We start from the raw sequence: 21,675 nt of genomic DNA on the forward strand, positions 1-21,675 counted from the left end.
TAATTGCTATCTGTTGTGACGCTTCTGCCCTTTATTTGGTTCTTTTGATTATGTTAAAGGGACAGTTCACCCCAAATTTTAAAACTATGATATTCTCAGTTACATATCGTAGTACCTAAAACAGTCTGTCATTTGAACTGCGTTTTAGTTTTTCTGTATTTTGGGTAATTTTTTTCAAAGTGGACCCATTATGTTCTAGTATCAGTAAGAGGATATTAGAGTTACCCCATCTTAGGGCTGTTCGATATAACGATATATATCGGATGATGATGTTATAAAAAACGTCTATCGTTGCATTTTACACTATTGTTTGTTTCGTGGTGTCGCAAAATAAACTGTTTACGGCAATATTTTTTCATTATGGTCACTGTAGTGGTTATATTAATTTCTTAAAGTTCTCTCTTTCTCTTATATTTAATATAACCACACTACAGACAGACAAGCGCTTGTTTTTATGCGTTGTCGTTATTTCCACATAAACCTTTCACAATAAAGCTCAAGATCCTGTTGAGACTTTTCAAAATAAACTGAATCACGTGAAAGATCTAGAGTATTTACGGATGAGAAGCAAAAACGAGCCGTCAGGTGCTAAAAAATAAATGTCTAAAAAAAGTATAGTTTCATGCATCAGTTAAAACACTCGAGTCCAGGTACGCAACGCCCGCCTGGAAACACTTCCCGCAAGTTGAGCTGCCCGAGATTCAGAATTTACAGAAAATGTTACATTTTTGTGATTTATATCGTTATCGGACGATAGAATTCTTATATCGGGATATGAGATTTTGGTCATATCGCACAGCCCTACCCCTTCTTACTGACATCATAGAGATCTTAGAGTAGAAGAAATGAAAATGACATGTGGATATATATATATAGGCATCCTTATTTGAAAATTGGCCACTTTTAATGTGAGCATCCTTCATTTTAACAATAAATATGGTGGAAAACAAGGAAAATTGGGAAAGGCTTAATTTAAATGAATTGTTTTGGCTCATGTTTTTGCCAAATGTAAACATAACACTGCGATTCTCGTTCTTTTCAAACTCTCTTGAAAAAGTTTTTAAACTTTCTTTTTTTGGTCACATTTTAGCATTTTACAAAAGTGTTTTTAACCTGATTATTAGATTATGAGCCATCTCTGCCTCAACACAAGTTTTAGACCTGTGAGAGAATATATGGGTGAGCTGGCCCTTTAACATCCAGTTTGCAACACTAAGGCACCACACAGCAGCAGACGGGAGACATTTTATTGATAACACAGACAAAAGCTGCTTCTCTAATTTCATTGTCGCTATTTATTGTTATGGCTGTATAGAAATTGAACCATTAATTTTAATAATAAAGTGTTGTAATATTATATTTTTGATTATTACATGGGATCATTAGCACAGACAGAGCAAGAGCGGAGGATATATTTTGTGCTTATCAGGGTTTAAAAGTCTGAATAATGTCAAGTAAGTTTGCCAAAGTTTCTGCATTTTAAAGATGAACTCCCTCAGCTTGTTTAAGAGTTTTACATTTCCAGCAAAGCAGCTGAAGCTAAGTCAGGGGCTGCATCTTTTGAAATGTTTGCTTTGCATAGAGATGTAACACTTTTATGAGGAAATTAAAACTTATCGTGTATTATATGCTTCCATCTGTGTGGACACTTTGTTTAAAAGTTAAAAAGTTGAGTCTGAACTTTATAGAGAATTGTAGGAATTGTGAAGAAAATTAAACAAAACAAAAAAAAGTCTTGCAGACAAAAGCCCATCCACCCGTTTTCTTCTGCTTATCCAGAAGAAAGGGTGGCAGACAAAATAGAATAACTACAGGTGATCTGGTATGCTCATTGTCATCTCCAAAAGTCATTTTTGAACTGCACTAGAGTAGCTTGGATGATTCACAGTTAAATATAATCCTCATTGTTGTACTACACCGGATCAGTTCAGCCTCTATTTTGAATCCTATCCATCTGAACCAACAGTCTTCTGATTGGCTGCCCCTCCAAAACAGAACAGCAGATGGGTGGGGCTTCTGGGCCTTAAATTCCCATATTAGGAGATGACATCACTGCAACTGAATACATGTATTTCCAGACCAATGGCCTAAATCTAGTTTCAAAAATCAAAAAACTTTAAAAGGTTTTAGAATTAGACTGAAAAATTAACAGTAGGAAAGGAAAAGTTAAGTCTGAAAACCTTAACCCAGAGATACTAGTACATAACCTCTGAATATATATGAAAGAAAGTAAAAATGAGTATGATTAATAGGTCTAATTTAAATATTTTGTCAACATTTAAGCATTTGTAAGGTTTGCCAAGAAAACTGCTCTACATGTCACATCCAAATAATCCTGCTTTAAATCCATTATTTAATTCAGATTTGGCCCGTTTTACAACATTGTGGTACCTTTGAAGGACCTTACAGGAGAAGTAGACTTACATTAGCTGTGCAGTTTATAGCTAACTAATGCAAAGAGCAGTGCTGTAGTAAATCTCACTTTCTGACATTTACTTTTTGGAGTCTCCAATAGTTTGCGTGTACAAAATGTACATTTGAAGTCAGTGATTCACGATACTAACCACACAAGTTCTTACAATATTTATCCAGCCATCAGTGATATAATCTGACCTCAGACCCAGAGGAAGTACAGAACATCAACAGAGGCTTTGTGGTTTGGTAAGTGTGGATTGGTCATTGTTTCAATATTATGTTACTTCCAAGTCACAGCATGTGTTAAACTCTTTGCAGGTTAGAATCATCAGCTGGAGCTGGAAGAAGCAGCTTTGTCTTTCTGGAAATCTCTGATTAAACGTTTTGCCCCACAAGAGTAAATAATCCTTCCCCTGCATCTACGCAGTATTAATATTAGGGGTGCAACTATACACAAAATTCACGGTTTGGTTCGATATTTTGGTGTCACGGTTCGATATTTTTTCGATACAAAAAAATATTCACGCTTTTTTAATTTGTCATTTATTAAAATTATAAATATACATTTTAACTCAAACTTACAGTTTTTAAATTTAATGTTGCTGAAACAACAAAGGGATAAAATAATAATCTAAACCTAATCTATCTGATCGAGAAATCACCCATGAGAGTTTATTACAGAGAAATGGCTCTTTCCAAAATAAAAGCTATACTATATGCTTCGTCTGGGCTATATTCTCAGCAGCATATTAATCTGGGGTCCGTTCTTCGTACCTCGCTAAGTAAGTTAGCTGGATTTGATTGTTGACGATTTCGTGTGATCTTGGATCGTTCGGTTCTCCGAAGCTCATCTGGGACTTGCTGTCATAGCAACAGATCCGTAAGCGTAAACCTGCTCAGGAGCAGGTTTACTTTATGTAAACAGGATTAGATCGCGGCCACTCAGGTATGTCCGCTTCATGTATACGAAAGCAACAGCGATATTTTACCACTGTTTTACCATAAATAAATATTATCAATGTAACTAAAGATAATGCAGTATTTGATCCTTTCATTGATTTCATACAGATACATACAGGTCATTTCCTAAAAAAAGGGAAATGTACTATTAATCATTCTATTTCATGTATTTGATTATTTCAGATGTAATTCATATTTTAGAGTAGTAATAGTAAATTACTTTGTGTAATCAAGATGAGAGACCACGGCTATAAAAGCGAAGGTGGATTTGGGAAGGGAATTGTGCAACACAATTTCGAATATTAAAAACATGACAAAACATATTTTTCATTGAAATTTATTTGAGCATCTTTTTCTGTCTCATCAAAAAAAAGCCAGTCATCATTTGCCTGGAAAAAAAAAAATCATATATACTGTGTCACGTACTCTGAAGTTCCTTTTGAAGCAACTCGATTTCTAGTTGAAGTTTTTGCCTCATTAGAGCTTGAAGTTCGATTTCACTTAGAAGCTTTTGTTTCTTCAGCTCAGTATACTCCATTTTTTGCTGGAGACTTCTCTTATAGAGCAAACGAATGTCACCCTGTTTCAATTGTAGAGACAACATTTAACGGTCAATACATGTCATATAGGAAGTAAAATTAATTACAACACTGCCCACCTCTGTATCAGGCCTCTCTGCCAGCCTCTTTGCCTGCAAATCATACTGCAGTCAGAAACACATAGAAGTACACAAGTAGATAGAAATTCAGGCCAAATTTTGCATGAACTTACAGGGACTTCCTCCAAACCACAGTCATCTGACAGGGTTGCGTCACTGTCCTGTGCAATGGAAACAAAATGGTGTTACAAAGGGATGTGGTACAGCCTATTGGTCTAAATAATTAAAAAAAAAAAGATATATATATCTCCCAACTTACTGTGCATGCTTCAGTCACCCCTTGCATGGGAACAGGTAAAAGTGATGGAGTGTTATGTAAAACTACACACAAAAAAACCCCACAATGTCAATAAATGTCAAAGTACAAAAAGCATGTTAATTAAGGCAACAACCAAATATTTTACATTGTACAAATAGAATTATGAGCTCATTTACCAGTTATGAAGGTGCTGCTGCTACTGCGCCCCGGCTGCTGGTCTAAGGAAGAGCTGCCCCCAGGGATGCCCTCAACAATGGGTCTGGTGGCATTCAACCCTAGGGCCAGCTCCTCTGCCGGGGTGTGACGAGGGGGTACAGGACCACCACCTGTCTTTTTTTGCTCTGCCCTTTTCTTGGTTGCTGTTATACACAAACAAACAGATTATTTCAGGGTCTCTTTTCAAGAGACTAAAAGCAATATAAGTGATAAATATTACCATTCTGTAGAATATTCTTATATTTCACTTTTACTTGTTCCCATGTTCTAGTGGGTCCTGTTGTGGCTCTAATGTGAAAGAGGATATAATATGATATAATATAATATGATATGATGTCATATAATATAATAAATTACTTACGAGTTTAATTTGTCAGCAACTTTCTGCCAGCCCTCTCTCCTTGCTTTTGCAGCCTTTGCAGTGTTCCCTTGCGTTTTAATTACACTCTGAAACTCCTGAAATCCCTCAATCAAGAGTTCTTGCTCTGCTGCCGAAAAATACCGAGCGCGCTCCTTCGACATTTTCGCCGACCAATCAAAGGGTTGCCGATCAATGTTTCTACTATCGATGCGTAGCCCCTGTTAAGCCACCCGGGGCCCGTTCTTCGTACGTCGCTTACTACATCCAAGATCAAATGACACATCCAAGATCAAATCATCGCGCTAACCGTGAGCTCGCTAATCCGGTTCCCCGAACACACCTGCTGTTGACGATTACTACAGCTGGACGCAGGAATGTGACATCACTGGGTGTCGTAAAAGGGGCTACGCATCGATAGTAGAAACATTGATCGGCAACCCGCTGATTGGTCGGCGAAAATGTCGAAGGGGCGTGCTCGGTATTTTCCGGCAGCAGAGCAAGAACTCATGAGTGAGGGATTTCAGGAGTTTCAGAGTTTAATTAAAACGCAAGAGAACACTGCAAAGGCTGCAAAAGCAAGGAGAGAGGGCTGGCAGAAAGTTGCTGACAAATCAAACTCGTAGGTAATTTAATAATAATAATAATAATGGATTGGATTTATATAGCGCTTTCCAAGGCACCCAAAGCGCTTTACGATACCACTATTCATTCACTCCCACATTCACACACTGGTGGAGGCAGCTACGGTTGTAGCCAGGCTGCCATATCGCGCCATCGGCCCCTCTGGCCAACACCAGTAGGCGGTAGGGTAGATCTATCATATGACACTATATTGTCCAATATCATATGGAATTATATTATATTATAATATGTTATATTATATCCCCTTTCACATTAGAGCCACAACAGGACCCACAAGAACATGGGAACAAGTAAAAGTGGAATACAGGAGTATTCTACAGAATGGTAATATTTATCTCTTAGATTGCTTTGCGTCTCTTGGCAAGGTAATACTGGCCTGTAATACTCTGTTAGTTTGTTCATAACAGCAACCAAGAAAAGGGCAGAGGAAAAAAAGACAGGTGGTGGTCCTGCACCCCCTCGTCAACAAGTTGGTTAAGTAAATAATACCCTCACGGGAAAATCGATATCTCTCTATGAGCACACTGTCGCGCTGAGCTAAAGGATCCTGTCTATCCCGCAATATACGCTGAATTCTGAGGACTCTCCTTATCAATCTTGCACCTTCCGCAATGGGTTGGTCGCGTATACGGACAGGACATGGCTGCGACAGGCTTCCCAAATCCACCTTCGCTTTTATAGCCGTGGTCTCTCATCTTGATTACACGAAGTAATTTACAATTACTACTCTGAAATATGAATTACATCTGTAATAATCACATACGTGTAATAGAATGTTAATAGTTCATTTCCCTTTTTTAGGAAATGACCTGTATGTATCTGTGTGACATCAATAAAAGGATCAAGTACTGCATTATCTTTAGTTACATTGATAATATTTATTTATGGTGAAACAGTGGTAAAATATCGCTGTTGCTTTCGTATAAATGAAGCGGACATACCTGCGTGGCCGCGATCTAATCCTGTTTACATAAAGTAAACCTGCTCCCGAGCAGGTTTACGCTTACGGCTCTGTTGCTATGACAGCAAGTCCCGGATGAGCTTCGGGGAACCGACTGATCCAGGATCACGCGAAATCGTCAACAATCTAATCCGGCTAACCTACTTAGCGAGGTACGAAGAACAGGCCCCCAGTGATCTCACATTACTTCATCCAGCTGTACTAATCGTCAACAACAGGTGTGTTCGGAGAACCGGAATAGCGAGCTCAAAGTTGGCGCGATGATTTGATCTTGGATGTAGTAAGCGAGGTACGAAGAACGGACCCCTGGGGCCCGTTCTTCTTACCTCGCTAAGTAGGTTAGCCGGATTAGATTGTTGACGATTTCGCGTGATCCTGGATCAGTCGGTTCCCCGAAGCTCATCCGGGACTTGCTGTCATAGCAACAGAGCCGTAAGCGTAAACCTGCTCGGGAGCAGGCTTACTTTATGTAAACAGGATTAGATCGCGGCCACGCAGGTATGTCCGCTTCATTTATACGAAAGCAACAGCGATATTCCACCACTGTTTCACCATAAATAAATATTATCAATGTAACTAAAGATAATGCAGCACTTGATCCTTTTATTGATGTCACACAGATACATACAGGTCATTTCCTAAAAAAGGGAAATGTACTATTAACATTCTATTACATGTATGTGATTATTACAGATGTAATTCATATTTCAGAGTAGTAATTGCAAATTACTTTGTGTAATCAAGATGAGAGACCACGGCTATAAAAGCGAAGGTGGATTTGGGAAGCCTGTCGCAGTCATGTCCTGTCCGTATACGCGACCAACCCATTGCGGAAGGTGCAAGATTGATAAGGAGAGTTTTCAGAATTCAGCGTATATTGCGGGATAGACAGGATCCTTTAGCTCAGCGCGACAGTGTGCTCATAGAGAGATATCGATATTCCCGTGAGGGTATTATTTACTTAACCAACTTGTTGACGAGGGGGTGCAGGACCACCACCTGTCTTTTTTTTGCTCTGCCCTTTTCTTGGTTGCTGTTATAAACAAACAGATTATTTCAGGGTCTCTTTCCTAGAGACGAAAAGCAATATAAGTGATCAATATTACCATTCTGTAGAATATTCTTATATTTCACTTTTACTTGTTCCCATGTTCTAGTGGGTCCTGTTGTGGCTCTAATGTGTAAGGGGATATAATATAACATAATATAGTGTAATACAATAAATTTACCCTACCGCCTACTGGTGTTGGCCAGAGGGGCCGATGGCGCGATATGGCAGCCTGGCTTCTGTCAGTCTGCCCCAGGGCAGCTGTGGCTACAACTGTAGCTGCCTCCACCAGTGTGTGAATGTGAGAGTGATTGAATAGTGGCATTGTAAAGCGCTTTGGGTGCCTTGAAAAGCGCTATATCAATCCACTCCATTATTATTGTTATTATTAAATAACTTACGAGTTTAATTTGTCAGCAACTTTCTGCCAGCCCTCTCTCCTTGCTTTTGCAGCCTTTGCAGTGTTCCCTTGCGTTCTGATTAAACTCTGAAACTCCTGAAATCCCTCAATCAAGAGTTCTTGCTCTGCTGCCGGAAAATACCGAGCACGCCCCTTCGACATTTTCGCCGACCAATCAGCGGGTTGCCGATCAATGTTTCTACTATCGATGCGTAGCCCCTTTTACGACACCAAGTGATGTCACATTCCTGCGTCCAGCTGTAGTAATCGTCAACAGCAGGTGTGTTCGGGGAACCGGATTAGCGAGCTCACGGTTAGCGCGATGATTTGATCTTGGATGTGTCATTTGATCTTGGATGTAGTAAGCGACGTACGAAGAACGGGCCCCTGGGCTGTACTTTGGTGGCACAGCCTCAAAACACTGAAAATGCTGCCCCCTGGTGGTGAAAGCTTTTAAAAAGCTTTTTTTTCCACCATGAGAAGTTAAACCCCTCAGATTTGAATTTAGGATTATTTACATGCCCAGTCTTTCTCTTAATAAAACACTAAAAAAAAGACTAGAAAACAGCAGTATATTTACATATTTATTTATATCAAAATATTTGTATAGACAGAACTGAAGTTTACATTTATGTAAAGTACTGAAACACAAGTGCAGCTTTATTAGTTTTTGTATAAAAATGCACATCAGATGCCACAGTACAGAGGGGAAACAAGGGTTTAAAGTTAGAAGCTCGTTCTCAGACTATATATTTGTTTGATTATATATTTGTAGATATGATATGATATGAGAACATATCACATGTTAACTGACAGCAAGGAAGTGCCATCTGTAGTGTGTCAGGAGACACAAAAATATATTGTTTAAAGATAGTAAAATAATAAATTGAGCGCTTTAGAGTGTCACACCGACAGTAAACCTTTTTTCCTCAACAAGACCTGAACAGCGCACCTTTAAAGTAACCAGGAAACAACATATCCCAAAACAGATACAATGAACTAAGAATGTAAAGGATAAAATTCTTTTAAAATTTTACTATTTAGAAACCAAGTTATAAAAGTCTTTCTTTAGGAATGTTTTTACACTTTCAGTGATCAAAATCATTTCAGTGGCACACTACAGGTTAGCTTCTGATAACATAACTGCATTGTTATTTTTTTATTGACACCAGCCAAACACGACTGAATGAAACTTAATGTTTGCTGAACTGAACAAGCCGGCAGCTCAACTCAAATACAAACAGACTGACTTAGATTTAAACAGTAGTTTTCCATCTAATGACTCCAGAGACTGCTGAAGGAACAGCAGTAATGATTCATAAATGAACATGAATACCTTTTTTTTTTTTTTTTTTGAAAGAGTAATGATAAAAAGTGCAAAGCGGTTACATAGTTTGACAGAAAAGTGCAAAAGCTTCATGTTGACCAGGTCATATAATAATAATAAAAAAAAATCTCTCCTCTTAGTTTTCTCTCTTCAGTCAGACAGGTTTTTATTTAGTTTGATTTAGCATGCGCCATTAGCGGGCTGCCTGCTGTAACCCTAATTTCCTTCGGGATTAATAAAGTATTCTGATTCTGATTTCTTTCTCCACCGAACCCTATACAAGGAAGGTAATGGGATACCTGCCAGCACTCTGGTTTTCCCACATATTTGGAGGATTCTCACAAGAAAGCCTCACAATCTGCATGATTCTCAGTGTTTTTTCTGTTTGTCTGATGGTTTTCAAATGTGTGGTTTGCAAGAGTAATTTTTTGTTTTTTTAGTTAATTTTCATTTTTACTTAAAGTTTGTTTCTTTGGTTAGCTTCCAGAGCAGGTTTTCTCATGTCAGTTTCATTTTTTTTTATCCATTTCAATGTGTAAGTTTTAGTCACCAGACAGATTTAAGAAAATCAGACTAGATAAAAACAAAAGACTGTAAAAGCAGGTGAGTCTCAGTCATGTAGATATCCAAGTCTCAGTAACAAAAGCACCAAAACCTCATCAGACATCTTGTTGACAAATCCGACCAAACTAACAAAGACTAAAACTAAAGATATGTCCTTTATATCTGTATTAATAACCTTGTTGTTCACAAAGATAATCTCTTTGCGAGTAGGACCACCAGTCAAACACGTGTCTTCAGAGTAAAGGCACAAAGAGTCCACACACACACACTAAAAATAAAAAACGGACAACTGAGATGTGCGACTCTTCGGATTTGTAATATTGATTTCAAAGAAGGTTATTCACCAAATTCAGATTAAATGTTTGCTTCAGGAGTGAAAAGCTGGAACAATACAAATGGCAACCCTAACTAACTGAATTGGTCAAAGTTGTCAACACAACCAGCTTGAAGCAGCTTTCATGCAGGTTTACTGAATGTACTGATCTGAACTTCTACAGATACCACACATATTATATAAAAAAATAACAAAAACTCAAATAAAGCAAAAAAAAGACTTTTAAAAATGGTAAAAAATAAAACCATATTAACACCCGTTTAGTCTCTCTGGTTTCCTGCTCATCATGCTACAGAAAAAAAGTGTGGAGGGACCATAAATGCTGCCAGGACTCGGTGATATATTTACTATGACATCTGCCTGCTGTGGATTATTAAGACTCAAACTAAATTCACTTCCACATTATAGAGGTAGAGAAAGAAATAATGGAATAACAGTCGAACGTTAATGTCTGACTACATGTTAGGAGGAGACACTGTATGTGCGTACTGACTCTTTATGAACCACTACAGCTGTCAGAAACCTTTTATAAAATGCCTTTAAATGTAAATTAAAATATAAAGGGAAAAAAAAGAAAGAAATTGGTGCAGGAAGTCCTGTTCTCATCATGTTGTTCCCGCCAGCAGTGGAGACACTTCAGAGGGTGCGCGACTGTTGTGATGTGATGCAGGGTTGTGCCCGTGAGTCCAGTCGTACAGGTGACTGCTCTGCAAATCAACCTCTGCTCGCAGATTTATTTTCTTTATTACGAAGAAGGAAAGAAAAAAAGAAGAAAAGATTAGGAAGCGGGTCTTTGTAAATGCAGACATAAAAGGAATGCTTTCTTCTTTTTTTACTCTTCAGTGGCATCATTTGTGGTATTTCAGTTAGACCGAAGCAACACGGGCTACTTTGTTCTGTACAGAAACTTATTAGCTGAGTCAAAGGGGAGGGAAAAAAAGGATTCCACTTAAATGACTTTCCTTTTTAAGCCCCCGGAGCAAGGCCGAGATCATTATTGTGTTATGTTACGAGTAAATCTGTCAAATAAGACCTTCAGCAGCTGCTGTGAGTGAAACAAAGAGTACCTGAAAATCTCTGATGTAGGTGAGGAAGAAGCTGATGAAGGAGAAGGCCAGAAACCATTCAGAGATTGTGCTGATAATGTGAGCCGTGTAACCCTGAAGGAAAAAGAGGACAAGCTTGAATGCTGCGGTAATACTAAATGAAGAGTATTTGTGTCCCAGTGGGAGCAGTTCATCTGCTCAGAGCTGCTGGCTAAAATCGAAGATCTTCTGTGGCTGTTGGTGCTGACAAAACCTTAAAAATTGAAGAATTAATACAGTAAAACACATTTTTCTTGACTTGAGAACTACTAAAAAAAATACTTTGATGACTTTCAACCTTCTAACACACTCTGAAGACTACTGACCGTCTCTCCAGGAGTCCAGTGAAGTTTGCGAGGTACGTCGACACCTATCAGACTGGTGTACATGATGACTGAAGATATAAACACTGATAGGCTGTTGAGGACTGTTTTCAGAGTCATCAGGACATCGGATATAACAAACAGACTAAAAGACAGATGCAGCTGCCGATTATGGACCGCATGTTTTGCATCCTTGGTATTTACCCTTCGACTGATTGCCTGGTGATATTTTCACAGGAAAAACTGGATTTAAATGCTTCACCAGAACATTTTAAAGGATTGTATTTATGCATTTGCAGCTATTCATGCATATGCTTTTATTATTTTTGTGTATAATGTGTCTTTAGTGGTGGTTATTGCTAAACTATCATCTAGCACGTGTTAGCATGATGTACTGCACTTGTGCAACACGCATTAATCAGTTAGTTGACATTACTGCCAAGTAACTGACTGAATTTTATGGAACATAAACTTTTAAAGAGGCTTGAAAAGGCATGAAAACAGTGCAATGGCTCAACTGACTAATTCTGGAGTATTTTATAAGCACACTTGCCAAAGAAACAGCCAACTTGGGTGTGTTGGCTGAGGAGCAAGAGGCACTGCTTCTGTTGGCTTCATTCTCAGGCCCCGAGTTTGCTGCTTGTTTTAGATTAAAGCAAAAATGACGACTACACAGGGTCGAAGGATACTGCTGAAGATGCTGCCCAGGGTCCAGAATCCGATGCAGAGGCGCAGCAGGTAGATGGTCCTGCTGTGGATGTGGGGCTGCATGTAGTAGGAGAGCACCGACTGAAGCAGGATGTAAAGAGCCCCGAACCCAAAGGTGAGAATCGCCCCCACGAGGTGCATGTAGAAAATGGTGGTCTTCTGCTCAAACAGACACAGAGATACACTGATAACACGATCGATGCGTCAGAACCTGAGCATGTAGAAAATGATTCCAGACCAGCAGCAGCACACACCTGGAAGTTGGCCACTACGCACATCCCGAAGGAGCTGGTCCAGCCCACCCAGAGCCCGATGCAGTTCAATCTGAGGAGTTTGAGATCGTCCACACCCAACAGAGCCTCCACCTGTTTGTAACGCACGTACATCGTGGCCATACCTGCAAGCACAATAACCATCAGCTACACTATGTGTTTGAGCACTTTTACTGTTATGACTGTGTGTTTACACCATTTTTACAGAATAGAGCCGTGTGTGTGTGTGTTACCTAAAAAGGCTGACACATCCATCATGATGCCAAACACACACCTCTCTGGTGCCATCGTTCCTGTGTCACTGTAACACCAAACAAATGCTGGTTTATAAAAGTCTGGTTTGTTTCTTAAACAGATCAAAAGGTTCAATAAATTATTATTTAACATCAAAAATACTTAAATTTCTTCTGTGTTTGTTCAGACCTGATGTACGGCACAAAAGGATCCACGTGTCTCAGCACCACCGCCGTGATGTAAGGGAAGATGAAGGACGCCGCCGTCCAGACGACCAGAGCGGCAGGGAGGAAGCACATTCCCTGCTGGAACCACCACATGGCGCCCTCACTGGATGTGTGCGCTGATGCTGATTCACTGTGCCCTGTCCAAAACATCAGCATCATCATTATTATGAGAGCACTCCATCTTTTTTTTTTTTTTTTAATAATTTCATGCATTTAATTTCTAAGTCAGTTTCCACCTGATCTGCGAATCAGCTGGGGAGTTGTGCAACATTACTTTAGCACATTTACCACTCAACATAAAATTGAACATTTATACTGTGAAACACAGGAAGACTTGCAGCTCGCAAAGGTGAGCCTGATATCTAAATGTGAGTAAAAACAAGACCTTTCATATGCTCTAACATTCTTTGACCAGCCACCTGTCACACACAATGACACGGCCTGTTAAAGTTTACCCAAAAAGCACTTTTTGAAATTTTGGATGTTTTATGTGTTATTTAATGTAACAGCCATTAAACGTGCAGTTTCAATATTGAAACTATCATATATCCTATTATATTGATGGTCAAACTAGGTTACAGAAAAGAAAAAAAAAGCCATTCTGCTTGGATTTCAGCCTGACTTGATCTCATAACAACATCATTAACTTTAAATATTAAACTTTAACTTGTTAAGAGTCCAAAGAGGGTGAATATCTTGTTAAAAACAGCCCAACTCTACTGTATTTTTACACTGATATGTCCAGATACTGAGTAATGCTTTCACATGCACAAGTAACTGTGAAGATGTACATGCACCCAGTGACGAATGTTTCTAATCATTTTGTTTGTTTTTGCATGTGAAAGAGTTTAAGTGGGGTTACATTCTCCTATTTGAGATTGTGATTTAAGTGATCTGAAAAAAAAGTGCTTTGATCATTGTTTGTGACCGAGTCATAACCCTTCTGTTGAAAGCAGGAAGTAAAAAAAATGTTCAAGAACTCATGAGACACATTGTTACAACACAACTGGTTTGGAAACCTGTTCTGGTCCAATGATGATGTAAACCAGGATGATTAAAATAGACCTGAAGTGAATCCTTTCAGTTATGGAGGAGACATTTTGTATTCAGTAAGGAAATGTATATATGCACATTCACAGGGAAGTAAATGTAATTTTGGTACTTCTAATACAGAAAATAAACATTAATACGATATTTTTCGAATGCATCCTTTACTTTGTCTAAACGGGATATTATTAGTTTGTTTAAAGAAAACAAAATATCATCAGCTGTGTCTTTCTGAAATGTTTAAAAGAAATTAATCTGAACCTTAATCAGTTAACAACATATTTATATTGATATAAAAGCACTGTTCAACATAACACTTCCCCACACAAAAACAGCCAAAGTCAGTTATATGGCTTTTAATGTCTAAGAAATAACAAAACTAGATTACAATTTTAGAAGGAGAAGCACTCAGTAAATTAAACGCATACACCAGCATTAACCAAAATATCCCAGCAGCTGGTTGTTCAACATGCCCAGCATACTTTTTTTTAGTGGCCCAGAGCCATCGTGTCATTTTTTTTACCTGTAAAGTTTAAAGAACAACACTTTCATGTTTGTAATAGTGTGACCCAAATAACGACATGGACATGATTTTTATCCTCAGTCCTCCCATCCCACATATAGAGACAATGGCCAGCATTTTTATTAAATGTAGTTTACTAGATATAACTAAAAAATAATAATACAGATTTAAAGGTGCATCCTCACCAAAAACCCAAATCAATAATTATTATAATAATTTTATTAAATATATACAAATATAATTAAGTTGTATTGTATTTTGGATTATTCTGCAGTAAAATTCTGCTACTTATTTTCTAAAAACGTACTTTTGAAGAAGTAAGTTTCAGTAAAAACCCTTGAATAATAACAGGTAACAGTTTATACTGTTTTTGCCCAGTTTTGTGCAACATGCCATTTTCACTGAAGGGCAGGTAGATGAGTGAAATCACAGCTACCAGGTGAGAAAGAGGGAATGCAGAAGTGTACAAAGACTATGATATAAGATCTTAATTATTATTTCACACAACCTCTTAGCAATAATGATGAGATGCACAAAAAAATGCTAATTTTTACTGGGAGCTAGCTTAGAATATACAAAATGTGTTTTGATATAGCACCAGACTTTCGTTTAACAAAAAATAACCAATACACCAGGATGGAATTTTTAAAAAGAAAATATCCAGGTAAGCCCATGTGAGTTACTGCATGACTCGTGAGAGACAAAAATGTGTTAGGGTACAAACATGAGTGCAGGAAATTCCCTTATTCTCACTGAGGAAGCGAAACAAAGTGAAAATATCTCACAGGGGAGACGTTTCAATACCAAAGTGCACTGTAAAAATAGACTATTTAAGGCGTTTGACAACACATTAAGCTGCAAATGAACGCACGTATTTATTTACACGTGAAAATAAAGAGCCACCTACAGACAGAAGGACCAAAACAAAGCATGGAGCTAAACTGGCAACATAAAGCCAACAAATACTGACAGAGACGTCTACAAAACATGGCTAAAAGATGGCTAAAGCATGGCTAAAATCATAAAATTTATAGCAACTAGTTAGCCAGCTAAAGTTAGCTTCGTTAAGTAGCCTTCACTAATGAATTTGCTGAATAGGACATCTTTACTTTAAAGTTTTCTATCTTGAAGCAGACAGCTGCTACAGCGAGGAACCAACAATCGCAGAGAGAAAGTCAGTTTTTCTCTACTTCAACATAATGACACTCACGTTACTCGAGTCCTCCTGCGACCATAACCCCCCCAGCGCGCACAAAACTGCTCCAGTCACTCGTTTCACACCCCGAAGCAGCTTCTCAGACCTCCGGTAATCACCGTAATCGCCGGAAAAAGGAACCGACTCTCATTTATAATATAAACTTTTTAAAGCGCCTACAACATTCGAGTTCCTTACTGAAAACTGCGCATGCGCCTGTCAGAAGCCACAAATATTACTTTACCTCCTGAATTTTGACTCGCAGGCGAGCTTGTAGGCATTAAGGACATACACTCAAAAGCTCTTAAACTCAAACATAAATAAGTACATGAACAGCTAAAATATTAAATGCATTAAATATCTATGTGATGTTATTCGATTTTATTTTTCTTTATTGATTTTATTTCATTTTCCAAAGCAATGGACAGTGTGAAGAGAGGTAAAAAAAAAAAAAAAAGAGTGTGTGTGGCGTGTGTGGAAACAAATTTCAAGGACAGCATAAAGCACAAAAGGAAAAGTTTACAGCATGTTGGTGAGACCTACTGTGATGTGTGGTTTGGTGACAGTGGCACTAACCTAAAGACAGGAGGTGGCAGAGGTGAAGATGTTAAGATTTTCACTTGGAGTGACCAGGATAGACAGGGCAGATAGTTGGTGTGACAGCTTAAATATTCCCATTTATTTCTCATTCAAGTCAGTTTTAGTAGCCCATGGACAACCTACCTTAGGAGGTCACCAGCTGGTGTACTCCTATTGCTGGTCTCAAGTCCAGATAAATTGGAGGTCTGCATGAGGGCATCAAATGTTATAACAACTCCGTGCCAAATAAAAAAGTGTTGATTCATACACTATGGCAAACTTGAGGAAGTAATGGAGCAGCTGTCTTACTTAGTGTTGGTCGTTTATAAGGTGGCAGGTTCTCTGAAGAAGATTTGGAGTGCTGACGTTTATAGTTATTCATCAGGAGGGTTTCTGGGATGTTTGTGTTTAGTAAAGTAAAATATTTTTGCATCATAGAAAAAGAACCTAAAGTGAAATTACCCACAAATCATTCTATCAATGGGAGTCCTTACCTGTTAAAGGTATTGTAATTTGTTTTTAGAGTTATTCAGTCTGACATGTCAGATAAAATAAATTTCAGCTTTGTTCAAACAGACTTTGCCAATGAGATGTTAGTTTTCAATAATATCTATAACATATTTCTGAGAGATGAGATCTGCTTTTGATATCAGAGAGTCAGGTTTCATCAGGAGGGTTTCTGGGATGTTTGTGTTTAGTAAAGTAAAATATTTTACTTACAGCTGTTACACATCATGACTTGAGTTGCTTTGAAGCCCTTTGATGTTCAAACGTCTTACAGGGTCCAGACTAATTTTTCTATGTTGTGCCAGATGGCTGTATGGTACAACCAACAGTCCTTGGACACCTCATGTTCAGAGCAGTATTTTGTGCACAGAAGCTCTGTTCCTAGCTAAGTTCAATGTCAAACTCATGGTGGGAAAAACAACACCTGGATGGTGGAACAGGTGAACTAACTGGTGTGCATTCGAATTCAGATGGTGTTAATAAGTGTTACTTTAACCCAGCAATAGCGGTTCCCATATACAATCTGTGGGAGGGTTTATTTGAACTCTCAGACTTTTTTTTTTATTTTTTCTTTATTTTGCTGTGTGTTGTTTCTAGTTTTCCAACTAATCTTAATTCTGTGCTCTCAGAATGTGCAAGTCTGGTTTTTAAATTTTTCTATTTCAGTCAGGGTAAAACAATCATTCTAATAATCACTGATCAAAAAGTATTAACCAAAGAATTTCTTTTGGATTTTATCTAAAAGGCTGTAATTGGGTTTTCACTTATGATCACTTAGGCTTTGAATGTTTAAAGGGAGAAAAGTTTTATAGCAACATAAGATGGATTTTGAGTTGCCATGTAAATCTACTCCAGTGGAGTCAGAGAATTAAAAATATGAATTTTGAAATCAGCATTTAATCTCATTTATGTCATTTATGTGCATGTTTGCATAGCAGACACATAATTCTGTGGCTTAAGAGACTTTAGATGTTGATCCATCAAGCAGAACCTCCAGGGAAGCATCTGATCCTAAATCCCGCTGCAGCACAACAGAAAGCCCAAACATACTGCCCGACTCAGCAACAAGAGGAGAAGGAGCTTTAGCAGATGGTGGATCCCACTGAGCTCTGATCTTCGCATATTCAGTCTGGAGTTACATGAAAAGACAGAAGATACTGAGACAAACTAAATCCAAGGAGGGGCTTTCAAGCTCCTTTGGGAAGCTTTCTAGTAGCATGAAAAACTGTGCAAGTGTGGCGTTTAAAGGAACTAATATCACCACTGGGTGACAGTGTTTCACCAGAAGGTGTTTGTGTAGCTGTAGAAGAAACAAGGAAATCCTGTATTAGATCAGGGCCGTGCAGTGGTTTGCATGGTCACCTTACTGCAACAAGGTTGTGGGTTCAGACTTCCTGGTCAATGAGTCCCTTTTATGTAGTTTGCATGTTCTACCACAGTTCAAACACATACTTTTTTTTTAATCTTAACTGTAGATTCTAGATCAGCCATAGGTGTGGACATGAGAGTAAGGAGTTCTCTCTTTTGGCTGGACCTGATAGACTGGCAACATGTCAAGGGTCACCCTGCTCTCACCCAATGGCTGCTGAGGTAGATCCAGATCAAAGCAGCCGAGAAACTGAAGTAATTCCACCAGGTAACTGTTTTGGCAGATGATGATGACTTCTTTAAACATTTAAAACAAAAACATGAAAGAAAAAATTATGAAGAAAATTCTAATTCCAGCTACTTGAGGTAATTCGGCTGTCTTGTAAGGATGCTTCCTGTGCGTCTCCTGCATGAGTTGCTTCGGGCATATTCCACCAGAAGGAAGCCCCAGGGCAGACCCAGGATAGCTGGAACCCCCAGGCCTCGAGTTTGACACGTATACAAAAGGAACATTGTCACTTCAGGGGTCAAGCAGGTATTTCTTTTAATTTCCATAGTGCACGCCCATATATATGAGGAGGATAGAAAGATCTACATAAATTCGTTATATTTTCTTGAGAACATCAAGACCGTCAACATCAAGATCTCCCAGTTTTTCTCATTTCATTTTGATATGCATTTGCAAAGATACGACACAAAAGATCCTACCTCACAATAGTAAAGCTCGTAAATTCTTCCAAAAATTCCTGGATCTGTTCCAAAGACAATTCCTTTGACGCTGGGCCTCTAAAAACCTCACCTTTCATTACGTATTTCTTCAGATCTGTCCCTAACTTATTGAGTAATGCTGTAAACATGCATTATGGAGACAATAAATATTAAAGCACTCCTTTGACATTTATGATCTTGTTCTTACATCACTGTTTAAAACTCAAGGTGCTCTGTGCAATCAGCAGTCTTTTCCATGGAAGACCGAAAGGTACAGAAGCAGGCAGGTGAATCCATCACTTTGATGTTCACAGTAAAAAAACACAAGTACAAACCTGGTTCCAGGCTGGAGTATGAAATTTATTCGCAATGGCAGGTGAAGGAGAGATTGTCAGGTGACTTTGTTTACCATCTTAAGAGAACACAGCGTTGTGCACACTGATGAGATACCTGAGCTTGGCAGTCTGACCAACATAACCAACGCACACATTGACAACACGCTGGTCTCTGTACAAAACAATAGAAAACAAACGGGTTTAAGGCAAACCTTTACTGGTAACAATGAGAGATGTGACCTCACATCAGGAACTATATATGTGTTGATGCTGAATCTCTCAGAGTCTCTAGTTACAGTACAAAACTATACAACAGAATACTACACATGCGTATTAGCTCATCATCTCCTACATCAACGATCAGACACCAACTGCAGAATTTAGAAGGATAAAAATGAATATTACTGATAAAATAAATGTGACATTGAGTCAGTACTATTCTTTATTGCACAACGTGCAGAATTTACAACTACAAAATCTGTCAAAAACAAATCAACAAAAAATGGACTCATCAGTGTTCTTCAAGACGCACTTCATCCAAACCGCAAAACCACCTCAGAATTTTCTGAGATTTTAATTTTTCTTTATGCCTTCAAAGCAAAACAGAAATATTAGAGAAATTAAGGTTTTCTCTGTTTATCAACTTAGTTTTACTTTGCCCCAAAACTGAAGCTAGATTCTGATATTGTTAAAATGATTTTATTCTTTACAATTATGAATAAACTTAAAATAAATTTTTTTTGTCTTTACCATATTTTAAATTTTACTTTACCATTGAAAAACACATTGGCATTTCATTATGAAGTGATTAAATCCAGAAATATCTTAAAGCAGTTTACCTACTCATAGCTATTTTCCCTATTTTCTACCATACCAAACTATTTTTATTGCCCAGCATTTTTTACGCAGCAGAAACTTTCAATGTATTTTTTAGAAAACATCCACTGAATATAATTTCATTCTCAAAGTATTGCAAATTTTCTTCTTTCAGCACCTTTATAGTCTATTCTTTCCTTTGCCAGCAGTGTTGCTTTTCAGTATTTATTGTAGTTTTAGTCTCAGTATATTAAAGCTTTTCTTCTACATTAATTTCCCATTTAGTCTAATTATAATATTCACATTTTCTGACAAAAAGGGAATAACAACTTAAAAAATACATTATATGAGCTGTCAAGACTTTAAATATGTGTTCCAACTTTCCCATTTTCCATCACATTATACACAAAACCTTTAAGCACTCTACCCTCACGCAAATGTTTTTCTTTTAACCTTTATTTTCATTAAACCTCTTTACTCAAAATGACTTTATTTGCATGATATAAAAACACAATACACTGAGCCATAATATTTCATCTTAAGGCATTAGAGGACAATGGTTTGTGTGATTTTGGGTGAAGTGGTCCTTTAACACTTGTGTGTAGAAGGCTTTGTTTATATGAATCAATGGCCATCAGTCTCTTTTCATCCAGATAACACCACCACCGCTGCCCTGCACAAGAACTCATCCAGCTGAGACAATGACGCAGCTCGGAGGACAATGTACACTGAGAGCCTCTCAATTCAGTCAACATTTGGCATTGTGGGTCATTTCAAACACGGCGCAGAGGCAAAGCACAGTATCTGCAGATGGGAGTATTCAACAGAAAGTAAATAAAACAGGCACAAAATGTAAAAGCAAGAAGCTAACCCCTGCTGTTAAGGACAAACATGAGCTCCACGTGAATGCAGGCCGTCACTACAGGTCCTCTCCAGCAGCAGCAGCGATAAACACATTCGGTTTGAGGTGTAACAGCATCAGATGACGACGACGATGTGGAGGCAGAGCGACCAGCAGCCACATTTCAAATCAACACATTTTTATTAAGTTTGATCTGACTCAATCAGTCACCACCTTAAAACCCGTGACATCATCAGGTGACCTCACCTCCCGCACACTCACATGCGCACCTGTTCTGCTGAGGCAGGCGTGTGTTTTGGAGGAAACGTGATGTACTGTGCAGGCGGATGGTAACACTGAACACACAGCAGTGATTCAGTAAAGTAGCTGCAACACACGAAGGACCATTTTTCATGTGTATGTTTCATTTTCACATTTTCTGTTATTCAAAACTGTTCTTTGACAAATACAGTGAAAGGGAAATTTAACAGACCTACTAACAAGCATAGTCTATGTCTCAAAGCCAGATAAATCATTAAAAATGAGCTAAACCGTTGCACTACTGGAACACACATGGAGTGCAGTTTTATTTTGACATGCTGCAGGGAATGCATCTAATATAGAGCGCAAAATGCATGTTAATCTGCTTTTCAAAACAATACCAATTTCAACCTGACTTTTTTGCAAAAAGTACACAGGATAAAATGTTCCAGAAAAATAAACAAAAACAAAGAAGCAGGCGGATTATTTTTCTTATCATTG

At 38.2% G+C, this 21,675-nt stretch overlaps 1 protein-coding gene across 1 annotated transcript; it reads right to left on the bottom strand.

The window, feature by feature from the left end:
* Positions 1 to 10,340: 10,340 nt before the first annotated feature.
* On the bottom strand, positions 10,341 to 15,972 carry dram2b (DNA-damage regulated autophagy modulator 2b). The gene is made up of 8 exons (XM_026167204.1): positions 15,775 to 15,972; positions 12,957 to 13,131; positions 12,767 to 12,834; positions 12,516 to 12,658; positions 12,243 to 12,420; positions 11,557 to 11,639; positions 11,213 to 11,305; positions 10,341 to 10,885 (listed from the first exon to the last, which is right to left on the bottom strand). Exons 2-8 carry the CDS (start codon positions 13,085 to 13,087, stop codon positions 10,751 to 10,753), a joined length of 831 nt encoding a protein of 276 aa, XP_026022989.1. The 5' UTR covers positions 13,088 to 13,131; positions 15,775 to 15,972; the 3' UTR covers positions 10,341 to 10,750.
* Between the last annotated feature and the right edge of the window lie 5,703 nt (positions 15,973 to 21,675).

This window comes from Astatotilapia calliptera, chromosome 5 (assembly GCF_900246225.1).
Source record: "Astatotilapia calliptera chromosome 5, fAstCal1.2, whole genome shotgun sequence".
Lineage (NCBI taxonomy): Eukaryota > Metazoa > Chordata > Actinopteri > Cichliformes > Cichlidae > Astatotilapia > Astatotilapia calliptera.

What these genes read in the sequence shown, in the direction of transcription:
- dram2b (XM_026167204.1), bottom strand. Translation starts at nt 13,087, where the DNA reads ATGTGGTGGTTCCAGCAGGGAATGTGCTTCCTCCCTGCCGCTCTGGTC. An exon ending in CCTTTTGTGCCGTACATCAG is followed by an intron (nt 12,835 to 12,956) that starts GTCTGAACAAAC and finishes TTGGTGTTACAG; the next exon opens with TGACACAGGAACGATGGCAC. An exon ending in CCTGGGCAGCATCTTCAGCA is followed by an intron (nt 11,640 to 12,242) that starts GTATCCTTCGAC and finishes ACAGCCTATCAG; the next exon opens with TGTTTATATCTTCAGTCATC.